Here is a 12609-nt window from a genome sequence, read left to right as displayed (position 1 = left end):
TGGCGGCTCTTGCTTGGATTACCTTACAGTAAAGTAGACCCACTGTCAGTGTCTGCTGCCCCGAGTTGTTGGAAGGTCACTCACTCCAGCTTGCACCTATGCCGCGAACAGCTCCCAGCTCAACCTCAGGCAGGGAAGCAGAACCACCAGGGGGAGATTCCTAGCTCTGAGGAGTCAGAGACAGAGCACAGGCCCTGTGCCCCTGGGCCCAGCCATACCCCCTCCTCAGGACAGCTGGCTTCTGGCCTTTCTGCTTCCCTTTCCTCCCTCAACCATGACTCCTGGGACCTGACCTGATCTTTCTGCAAAGCACCGTCACTTCCCACAGCAACCCACAAGATTCTCTCCCTGACAGGACTGCCTATTGAGCAGAAGACAGCCTTACTGTTGTGAAACATTCAGGATAAAAAGCATAAATTACAAAGGCTGAAGAAAGCCGACAAATTGTTCACAGTCACCGTCCCAGTGACTTCATTTCTAACTGACGTTTAGAGTCCCTTTGGCCTCTAGCTCCTGATGATAGGTTTTCAACACGCTTCCCTCTTGTCAGCTCATCAGCCCGAACCCGCCATTAGGCATGAGTGTGCGCTATGCCCACAAGCTCTGGTATTCTGCAGAATCCCAGGCTCAGCCGGCTTTAGAGTACCTATGAGAATTAAATGAGATAACATGTAAGAAGCTATAGGAAATGTAGCTATATGGCAATCAGGTTAGTGGTCAGTGTACTGACTGACCTCCATCTGACTCACCTCCACGTGTTCTCAGCCCCAGGAGCTGACCCCTGAGGAAGGCACCATCCTGAGCACCCTTGCTGGCTGGCTTCCGGTTTGGCCAACATGAGGCAGCAAAAACGGGCAGGGATTTCTTCCCCACTCCCTCCCTGCCCTGGAGCCCTGTCTCTGGAGGCCCTTCCTCCACAGCCGCAGTCCCACTGGGTCAGGCACCAAGACTTCCTTCTTCCCTTTGCCCTTTGGCCTTAGGGAAGTAATGGCTCCCCCAACGCAAGTCTTCAGGTACCTCAATGTTCCGTATTTGTTCCCTCAACCCTGCTTGCTGCTCTGTGGATGCTTTTATTAAAGTCTTTCTATTTGAACCACCTGGGATAAATTCTGTATTCCTGCCAGGCCCCTGACTGATAAACTCAGAGACATCCACATCTGTGTCTAATCAGCTAAAAGGCCCAGCCTTGGCCTCATTCATCACTGGGAGCAGAGAAACGATAGTGTCCAATGCTGGTTAAGGTATCTTCAATGCAGAGCTTCCAAACCCCCAGCAAGGCCAGCTGGCCTTTCCTCCCTCCTCTCATCTTTCTAGTGGCCTAGCTGCATGGTCTTATAAAGCAGCTCAGCGTGGGCTGCCAGCAGTCTGACATCAGGATGGAAGAATACAGAGGCCTCAGGGGTTCTGAATTTTCTGCAATCTAATGATTCGCTGATCCTCTGGTGTTTGGCAATAGCTATTTCAGTTTCAAGATGCTTAAATCACTTCTTTGTTCTTTCTGCTGTGTAACTGGGGCACCATTATGAGTCTGGAGCAATTGCTGTTTGGGGTAGAGGCATTTTTATTGGCAGGGGTGGGGAATTATGTGGGTTGTTTTGTTTTTGTTTTTTTCCTTGTTCTGGAGGAGTCAAATCATTCACTTGGAAGAAGATCAAGTTTGTTTGGGATTTTCTCCTGCAAGAGGTCCACAGCTGACCCCTTCTTCAAATGGCGCTATTTCTGTCTCTCTGTTTCTAACTTTACTTCCTCCTCTGGCTTCAGGGCGGGTGTCTAGTTTGGGAGCTCCAAGTCCTCTCCTCCTCTTTTGTATTTATCTCCCTCCAACGTCCAGGTAGTTGCAGGCTTGGCTGCCAAATGCCATTCATGACATATGTATTTACTGAAGGCCTGCCATTGTGCCAGGTGAGTCGCTGGGCACAGGGAAAAAATGGTGACCAAACACTGTCCCTGCCCTCCAGGATCTCACAGTCTAGCAAGAAGGGAAGACAAGAGGAAGCTCAGGGAAGTAACAGGAGCACCAGGGAGGGGGTACGGGGAGGGTTGGGGGGTCACACTGGGCTCTGCCTCCTGACCATGAGTGTTCAAGGGCAGAATCAGGTTCACAGCCTATTTTCCACACCTCAGAGGAAATGTGCTTCATAAATAAGTAACCACACCTGAGTTACTATGCAAATAAGCTCAACTCTGCTCTTCAACAGCCAGGTTCACTATTTTTTTTTTTGCAGTACATGGGCCGCTCACTGCTGTGGCCTCTCCCATTGCGGAGCACAGGCTCCAGATGCGCAGGCTCAGCGGCCATGGCTTACGGGCCCAGCCGCTCCACTGCATGTGGGATCCTCCTGGACCGGGGCATGAACCCGTGCCCACTGCATCGGCAGGCGGACTCTCAACCACTGCACCACCAGGGAAGACCCAGGTTCACTTTTCCACAAGCTATTTCTCTCCAGCTTCCATGCTCTGTGCTATATTTACTGTATGCAACCCATTTATCATGGTCTGTCATTACTGAATGAGACAGTCAGCCTCAAGAAGAAAGGACAAGATTACAATTACAGGAAAAAATCTGTAAAAAATACAAACACATGGAGGCTAAACAATACATTACTAAATAACCAAGAGATCACTGAAGAAATCAAAGAGGAAATAAAAAAATACCTAGAAACAAATGACACTAGAGACACGAAGACCCAAAACCTATGGGATGCAGCAAAAGCAGTTCTAAGAGGAAAGTTTATAGCAATACAATCCTACCTCAAGAAACAAGAACCAACTCAAATAAACAACCTAAACTTATACCTAAAGCAATTAAAGAAAGAAGAACAAAAAAACCCCAAAGTTAGCAGAAGGAAAGAATTCATAAAGATCAGATCAGAAATAAATGAAAAAGAAATAAAGAAAACAATAGGAAAGATCAATAAAACTAAAAGCTGGTTCTTTGAGAAGATAAACAAAATTGATAAACCATTAGCCAGACTCATCCAGAAAAAAAGGGAGGAGACTCAAATCAATAGAATTAGAAATAAAAAAGGAGAAGTAACAACTGACACTGCAGAAACACAAAAGATCATGAGAGATTACCACAAGCAACTCTATGCCAATAAAATGGACAACCTTGAAGAAATGGACAAATTCTTAGAAATGCGCAACCTGGCAAGACTGAATCAGGAAGAAATAGAAAATATGAACAGACCAATCACAAGCACTGAAATTGAAACTGTAATTAAAAATCTTCCAACAAACAAAAGCCTAGGACCAGATGGCTTCACAGGCTAATTCTATCACACATTTAGAGAAGAGTTAACACCCATCCTTCTCAAACTCTTCAAAAATATAGCAGCGGGGGGAACACTCCCAAAATCATTCTATGAGGCCACCATCACCCTGATACCAAAACTAGACAAAGATGTCACAAAGAAAGAAAACTACAGGCCAATATCACTGATGAACATAGATGCAAAAATCCTCAACAAAATACTAGCAAAAAGAATCCAACAGCACATTAAAAGCATCATACACCATGATCAAGTGGGGTTTATCCCAGGAATGCAAGGATTCTTCAGTATATGCAAATCAATCAATGTGATACACCATATTAACAAATTGAAGGAGAAAAACCATATGATTATCTCAATAGATGCAGAAAAAGCTTTCAACAAAATTCAACACCCATTTATGATAAAAACTCTCCAGAATGAAGGCATAGAGGGAACTTACCTCAACATAATAAAGGCCATATATGACAAACCCACAGCCAACATTGCTCTCAATGGCGAAAAACTGAAACCATTTCCTCTAAGTTCAGGAACAAGACAAGGTTGTCCACTCTCACCACTATTATTCAACATACTTGTGGAAGTTTTAGCCACAGCAATCAGAAAAGAAAAAGAAATAAAAGGAATCCAAATCGGAAAAGGAGTAAAGCTGTCACTGTTTGCAGATGACATGATACTATACATAGAGAATCCTAAAGATGCTACCAGAAAACTACTAGAGCTAATCAATGAATTTGGTAAAGTAGCAGGATACAATATTAATGCACATAAATGTCTTGCATTCCTATACACTAATGATGAAAAAATCTGAAAGAGAAATTAAGGAAACACTCCCATTTACCACTGCAACAAAAAGAATAAAATACCTAGGAATAAACCTACCTAAGGAGACAAAAGACCTGTATGCAGAAAACTATTAGACACTGATGAAAGAAATTAAAGATGATACAAACAGATGGAGAGATATACCATGTTCTTGGACTGGAAGAATCAACATTGTGAAAATGACTCTACTACACAAAGCAATCTACAGATTCAATGCAATCCCTATCAAACTACCAATGGCATTTTTCACAGAACTCAAACAAAAAATTTCACAATTTGTATGGAAACACAAAATACCCCGAATAGCCAAAGCAATCTTGAGAAAGAAAAACGGAGCTTGAGGAATCAGGCTCCCAGGCTTCAGACTATACTATAACGCTACAGTAATCAAGACAGTATGGTACTGGCACAAAAACAGAAATATAGATCAATGGAACAGGATAGAAAGCCCAGAGATAAACCCACGCACATATGGTCACCTTATCTTTGATAAAGGAGGCAAGAATATACAATGGAGAAAAGACAGCCTCTTCAATAAGTGGTGCTAGGAAACCTGGACAGCTACCTGTAAAAGAATGAAATTAGAACACTCCCTAACACCATACACAAAAATAAACTCAAAATGGATTAAAGACCTAAATGTAAGGCCAGACACCATAAAACTCTTAGAGGAAAACATAGGCATAACACTCTATGACCTAAATCACAGCAAGATCCTTTTTGACCCACCTCCTAGAGAAATGGAAATAAAACTAAAAATAAACAAATGGGACCTAATGAAACTTAAAACCCTTTTGCACAGCAAAGGAAACCATAAACAAGATGAAAAGATAACCCTCAGAATGGGAGAAAATATTTGCAAATGAAGCAACTGACAAAGGATTAATCTCCAAAATTTACAAGCAGCTCATGCAGCTCAATATCCAAAAAACAAACAACCCAATCAAAAAATGGGCAGAAGACCTACACAGACATTTCTCCAAAGAAGATATACAGACTGCCAACAAACACATGAAAGTATGCTCAACATCATTAATCATTAGAGAAATGCAAATCAAAACTACAATGAGGTATCACCTCACACCGGTCAGAATGGCCATCATCAGAAAATCTACAAACAATAAATGCTGGAGAGGGTGTGGAGAAAAGAGAACCCTCTTGCACTGTTGGTGGGAATGTAAATTGATACAGCTACTATGGATAACAATATGGAGGTTCCTGAAAAAACTAAAAATAGAACTACCATATGACCCAGCAGTCCCACTACTGGGCATATACCCTGAGAAAACCATAATTCAAAAAGAGTCATGTACCACAATGTTCATTGCAGCTCTATTTACAATAGCCAGGACATGGAAGCAACCTAAGTGTCCATCAACAGATGAATGGATCAAGAAGATGTGGCACATATACACAATGGAATATTTCTCAGCCATAAAAAGAAACAAAATTGAGTTATTTGTAGTGAGGTGGATGAATCTAGAGTCTGTCATACAGAGTGAAGTCAGAAATAGAAAAACAAATACCGTATGCTAACAAATATATATGGAATCTAAAAAAAAAAAAATGGTTCTGAAGAACCTAGGGGCAGGACGGGAATAAAGACACAGATGTAGAGAATGGACTTGAGGGCACGGGGAGGGGGAAGGATTAGCTGGGACGAAGTGAGAGTGGCATGGACATATATACACTACCAAATGTAAAATAGATAGCTAGTGGGAAGCAGCTGCACAGCACAGGGAGATCAGCTGGGTGCTTTGTGACCACTTAGAGGGGTGGGATAGGGAGGCTGGAAGGAAGACTCAAGAGGGAGGAGTTATGGGGATATATGTATATGTATAGCTGATTCACTTTGTTATAAGGCAGAAACTAACACACCATTGTAAGGCAATTATACTCCAATAAAGATGTTAAAAAAAAAAAAAAGAAAGGACAATTTGAAGGGTCTTTACCTGGCCCCCTGAGCCTGAGTTCCCTTCAAGGGCCAAAGTTTACCCTGGCCCAGTCTCATGCAAAAAAACAAACAAAAGACAAAGGCTACAGAAAATACCAATAGTGATAGCTAAATCCTCTAAGATTAAGAAAAGGGGAGGGGGACCAGTAGAATAAAACCAGCAGGAAACCACTCTTGCTGCAATGGACTCCCTGAGCATTTCAGGAATTTGGTTACAGCTCAACACAAGTCCTGATTCACATTCACTCACCTCACAGGAGAGCCTCACAGGCGGAGGCTAAGTGCAGCCGCAAGATGGGCTGCTAAGAATTTTCTGATTTCAGTTCAGACTGGTTTCCAAAATGTTTTGGGGATTCTAAACTTTCACTCTCCCAGACATTTCAGAGTGTGCCATAACTAATCCCACATCTTGCATTTATTTGGGAAAGGAGGCTCCAATCTCCTATGTGGGTGGGATAGGAAGTGAAGACGGTGGAATCTGGAATCCCTTTTGGTTCCCATTTTCCTTTGTGAAAATCCTTCAAATTAAAAAGTCATTGAATGTTGGAGTTAAAAAGCGATGTTGGGGATCACCTAGTCCAATGGCCTCTCCTCGTTTTAGACAGCTAATCGAGAAAACAGGCCGTGATCAAAGTCTCACAAGCTAGGGGCTGAGCTAACCCAGACTCCAGGCCAGCTGCACTACTGTCCTGGGAATTCACGCACAAGGTATTGGCAGAGGGCAGAGGGGGAATATGTGGCTATTAAGGGAATAATGGAAAAACTCCAAAGAGGAAGAAATCAGCTGACACATAACTTGCCATCCAGGCTGGCTGTCAGGAGGCTCAAATTGGAAGCAGGTGAATCTGCCTGATGAGAGTTGAAGGAGGGAAGTGAGGAAGTGGGGGAAGGTGGGAGGGAGAATAGAATACATTTCAGAATCAACAGAATCTGAGACTGCATTTACTCTGTGTACTAACTAGGGTGACAAGGGTTGGATGCGAACAAGATTAAGGGAGATATGTTCCTGGAGGAGGGAAAATGCTTCTTGTATTAATAGGTAAAGTGTAAAGACAAGTCTCAGATGTGAGTAGAAGGTAGGGAAAGCTGCCTGTGGTGAACACAGGGATGCACCCCCAGGTCCCCTTTCTTTTATGGAGGGTTTATTCCCCATGGTGGGAATGCTGCTAGAAGAAGACCTCCAGCTGTCAAACCCTCTTTGGGGAGTGCCTGGGCTAAAGGAAGCTGCTCTGCCCAAGGTCTTGCCTTCTTCAGGGGCAGTGACTCATCCACAGGTAGATAAAGGCCCAGCCCTCTTGCCTCAACTGGGGACACCTGAAAGGGTCCATTCCAGCCTCTGAACTTGCCATGTGGTCAGCTGAGCTCTTTGTTGGGATTGCTACAGAGCTTACCTTCTCCCTCTGCTGGATCCTACTTTCTCCCCCCTCCTCCCATAGTGCTGAGACCATGGGTGCCACCCTAGAAAATAGCCTCCATTTCAGAATCAGCTTGGGGGAACCCAAGTGGCAGCTCTGATTACAGAGTAAACATACAGAGCCACACTGAAAGCAGAGAGAAAACCTCCATCTGTTGAATCTGGCCAAGTAACTCACACCTGTGGAAAGCACATGGCCCAAGTCCCGATTTAGAAAATGGAGTTAAGGCTCTGTCTAGGTGACAGGCTGTCACCTCATCGCCATCCACGTGCCTGAGCAGTGAGACCAAACAGGCCATTCCTCCCCTTGCAGGACCACACCCTACCTGAGCCAGGCAGCCAGAATCCAGTACAGGCAATTCTTAAAGACGTTTAAAGACGATTCCAAAGCCACCCTGGAGCTGGCACCCCATGTAAAGTTGATAAACCTTAATTAACTATCAGAAATGTTCTCCTACAGTAAATTTAAATTCCTCGCATCCTGCATGTATTGATTTCTTTCTGCTATCTTAGGCAGAGGTAGAAAACATAAGCTTATCGGTTTAGTGACATCTCACGATTCATCTTCAATCTCTTATTCAAGGTGAATGATCCCATTTCCACTATTTTTTTTTTTTTTTTTGCCAAAGGTTATACTTTCCATCCCATCATCACGTCTGTGGCCTTCTGTAAAGGCCACAAAGGAATCTCTTTCAAATCTTGGTCAATTTAATGGCTATCAATTTTTCTTCTATTAGAGTCAGCTTTACCATCCTGCGTGGCAAATGGCACAGTAACAAGGCACCATCAATAAGTCAACAAGGGCACTGTCCTTGGTTTCTACTTTTCAAAGCCAGCATTCCCACAGCCTGAAGAACCTAACAGGGCTTCTAACTGAAGAGGTGGGAAGGGATCAAGAGGTGGGAAGAAAAAAAGAACTGAGGCTGCATGGTTCCTGGGAACAGAGAAGCCACTGTGCCCCCCCAGAGAATGGGGAGGGGTGGGGGGATTCTGCAGAACACAGCCAGAGGCGGGCAGCTCATGTTGGGGGGTCGCATGCTTCTGCCTATGAGAAGAATCTGAGCACATTAGCTATTTCTTTCTTGTCAAGAACCCTTGAGATATTTAGATTTGAGTTATGAATTGAAAGTGAGATAAGCCCTATTTTATTTGCTTGTTTCCCTGCACTTATCTCAGGATGCTTCCTGGATCTGTACGGTAAATAACGATTTATGTAGGAGAGAGAAATAAAGGAGGTACATTCACTTATCTGGCTATCTTTGATCCACTGAATAATTATTATGTTTAACTCTGGATTGGTAGGGTTTTTATACTCATTAGGAAAACTTAACACCAGTGGTTTTCAACCACTTGGCAAGGCCTAGAGACGTTTCGGCTCGTCTTGACTGGTTGGGGTGGCGAGTAGGGAGAGCTACCGCCATCTAGTGGATAGAGGCCAGAATGCCGCTAAACATCCTACGGGGCAAGGACAGCCTCACACAACAAAGAGTTTTCTGTCCAAAATGTTGATAGTACTGGGATCAAGAAAGTCTGACTTACAGATGATTCCATGTCCTCCAAATGTATTCACCTCTTCAAGAGGCTTCAGGCATTGTGGTTTCTCCTCCTCTCCACACAATGGGCCTGGAGAAATTACAAGCTGCTTGACCCACAAGCTCACTGTCTTATTTTTGATAGAGGCAGAGCTGAGGAACAAAGACAAGAGAAACCCAACTGTGAGGTGAAAGCAAGCTTGACCTTGGCTCATGGGCTCCCTTCAAAAGCTATGTTTTATGTTGGGATCTCTGATTAGACAGGCTGAGTCAGAAAATAACAAGGAATTCTCAGAATTACTTCCTAGGTCAGGGTCTTGCTTTCAACTCTGTAATAATCTCATCCCCCCCCCCCCACTTTGAATCAAGGATTGAATACTGTGTAAGAAGAATAACCAGGTTCTCTCTTCAATTGGTTCTGAAACCATCTCAATGATTTTGAGAAAATAGACTTTCTACAATCTGGCAGTAAATTGACCAGCCTGGGATATTTTTGTGTATACATTTCTTACTTTTCTAAAGAATAGACTGAACATGCCAGAATTTTTCAAAGCTGAAATTATGGTATAAGCAACAGCTTTGCAGACAGCCTGTGCTTCAACGTGGAGTAGCAGAAACAGAAAAGTCAGCCAGGCCACGAGGGTCTGGTCAAGTGTGTAACAGTGTGGGATTGCTGCATAACGGGCAGGATCCCACTACAGTACAGCCTTTGAAATGTCTTGAAAAGAAATCTTTTGTCTAGAAAACAAAGCCCTCAACTCCAGGCCCAAATTCACCCCACTCACTCCACCCTCATCCCTACTTCAACTTGAAAAGCTCAAGAAGAGAAAAAGCACTAGAATTTAAAACATTTGAATGTAGAGTAACTTTTTTTTTCTTTAAAGGGCCATCTTCTTATTAATACAAATACTTCTGGGAGGATGACAGAGTAGGGAGCACCAGGAATCTGTCTCGCCTCCTAAACAACAATTGCTCGGGCAGAACCTGTCTGACGCAACTATGGGGACTCTGGAGGCTACTGAAGGCTTGCAACTTCCAGACGAAGGCTTGGACAGTAAAGTGCAGTTAACTTCAGTCCATTTTACCTCTTAGTACAGTAGCAGCTACCCATCCCACACCTACAGCCCCACGGCAGGCAGCTGTGCACCTGTTCCTGGAGCAGCTTGCACGTAGCTTGCAGGAGCCAAGGTGGTCAAGAAGAACCATGTCTTCCAGACATAAGGGATTTGTGCTCTGAGTACTGATTGCTACTCCAGAACTCTAGTTGCACCTCTCTCCACTGTTGCAAGTCCCTCTCTGCTCCAGCTGAAGTGACCTCTGGGGATTTAAAGGGCCAATACTCATTCTTTTCCTCCTTCCATTTTTCTCCTTTTCCCTTTTTGGGGGACAGATATGAAAGAGTAGGACATTCAAAAGCAATTCCATATACAGGAGAAATTAGAAAGTCATCATGCACACTCAGAGGAAAGCACAGGCTCAGAAAAGATCTGAGAAAACGTTAAGTTTACACCTCAAGCAGATCCCTGGCACAGAGACAACTTACAACAATCAAAACAGAAACAAAAACGAAAACAGAAACAAAAACAGAAAACCCTAGGGAAGGGAGAGAAGCTGATTTACAGAGTTACCAAATTATTAGATTCAAATGTCCAGTTTTCAGGAATTCCCTGGTGGTCCAGTGGTCAGGACTCTAGGCTTTCATTGCTGAGGGCCCAGGTTCAATCCCTGGTCGGGGAACTAAGATCTTACAAACCATGCAGCACAGACAAAAAAAAAAAAAAAAAAAAAGTTCAGTTTTCAACAAAAAATCACAAGGCATATAAAGAAATAGGAAAGTATGGCCCATCCAAAGGAAAAAAAGAAAATCAACAGAAATTATCCCTGAAACAGAACTGATTTCAGATCTACTAGACAAAGACTTACTTAAAACTGTTTTAAAGTTGCACAAAGAACTAAAGGGAGAGGTGAATAAAGACAAGAAAATGATGGCTGAATGAAATAAAAATATCAATAAAGAGATAGAAAACCTAAAAATAAACCAAAAAGAAATTCTGGAATTGAAAAGTACAATAACTGAAATGAAAAATTCACTAGAGGGATTCAAAGGCAGATTTCAGCAGTAGATAGAAAAATGGAAATATTGAGTCTGAGGAACAGAAAGAAAAAAAAACTGAAGAAGAAAAAAACCAGAGCCTATGGGACCTATAGGACACCATTAAGGGGACCACCATATACATGTGGGAGTCCCAAAAGAAGAGAGAGGGAAAAGAGAGAGAGAATATTTGGTGAAATAATGGCTGAAAACTTCTCAGATTTGATGAAAGACATGAAATAAATATCCAAGAATCTCAGTGAACTCCAAACTAGATGAACTCAAAGAAACCCACACTGAGACATAATATAATCAAACTTTCAAAAGACAAAAACAAAAAGAGTATCTTGAAAACAGCAAGAGAGAAGTGATTCATCATATATAAGGGATCTTCAGTAAGATTATTGAAGATTTCTCATCAGAAACAAGCTTTGGAGGCCAGAGGCAGTGCTATTCAAAATGCTAAAAGAAAAAAAAATAAAAAATGTCAAGTAAGAATCCTAGATCCAGCAAAACTGTCCTTCAAGAGTGAGGGAAAAATTAAGACATTCTCAGATAAATGAAAGTGGACAGTTTGTTACCACCAGACCTTCTCTGAAAGCAGTGCTCCAGGAGTCCTGCAGGGTGAAATGACAAGACACTAGACAGTAACTCAAAGCCATATGGAGAAATAAAGATCTCAATAAAGTAAACACATAAGCAACTATAAAAGTTCATATTATTGTAACGATGGTTTGTAACTCCCCCTTTTGTCATCTATATGATTTAAGAGACTAGTATATTTTTTTAAATTATTAGTCAAAATGCTAGTATTAGTTACTTTGGTTTTTTTTTTTTTTTGGCTGCATTGGGTCTTTTTTCTGCATGTGGGCTTTCTCTAGTTGCAGTGCATGAGCTTATCATTGCAGTGGCTTCTCTTGTTGTGGAGCATGGGCTCTAGGCGCTTGGGCTTCAGTAGTTGTGGCTCGCAGGCTCTAGAGTGCAGGCTCAGTAGTTGTGGGGCATGGGCTTAGTTGCTCCGCATCATGTGGGATCTTCCTGGACCAGGGATTGAGCCCATGTTCCTTGCATTGGCAGGCGGATTCTTAACCACTGGCCCACCAGGGAAGTCCCTGTGACTTTGGTTTGTAACCCTAAATTTTGTCTTCTACATCATTTAGGAGACTAATGCATTTAAAAGAATTATTAGTTTATGGTTTTGGGCACACAGTGTTTAAAGATGTAATTTAGTCAACAACCAAAATGGGTGGGGACAGAGCTATTAAAGTAGCATGGTCTTTTTTTTTTTTTGGTAGTAAAATACACATAATGAACTTTACCATCTTAACCATTTTTAAGTGTCCAATTCAGTGGTATTAAATACATTCATAATGTGCTACCATTACTACCACCCATCACTATAACTCTTTCATCTTGTAAAACTGGAACTCTATACTTATTAAACAATAAATCCCCATTCTGCCCTCTCCCTAGCCCCTGGAAACCACCATTCTACTTTCTGTCTTTATGATTTTGACTAC

The 12609-nt window shown here is 42.6% G+C and overlaps 1 protein-coding gene across 6 annotated transcripts in view; it reads right to left on the bottom strand.

Moving 5' to 3' along the window:
• The window catches only part of CLHC1 (clathrin heavy chain linker domain containing 1), a 171469-nt gene that overhangs the window by 105086 nt on the left and 53774 nt on the right, over window positions 1-12609 (bottom strand). For 4 of the 6 annotated variants that reach the window (XM_073791647.1, XM_073791649.1, XM_073791652.1 and 1 more), the window contains one exon: window positions 9005-9150. The exons of 1 other annotated variant lie outside the window; for it this stretch is intronic. In XM_073791647.1, coding sequence (XP_073647748.1) covers window positions 9005-9150 — 146 coding nt within the window. Of the gene's footprint in view, window positions 1-539; window positions 647-9004; window positions 9151-12609 lie in introns of those variants that run through there. One more of the 6 variants, XM_073791650.1, reaches the window with a different exon arrangement.

The sequence above is a fragment of the Tursiops truncatus genome, chromosome 14 (genome assembly GCF_011762595.2).
Source record: "Tursiops truncatus isolate mTurTru1 chromosome 14, mTurTru1.mat.Y, whole genome shotgun sequence".
NCBI classification, from domain to species: domain Eukaryota; kingdom Metazoa; phylum Chordata; class Mammalia; order Artiodactyla; family Delphinidae; genus Tursiops; species Tursiops truncatus.
Note: the sequence above shows the minus strand (reverse complement) of the source record. Positions and strands in the feature narration are given on the sequence as shown.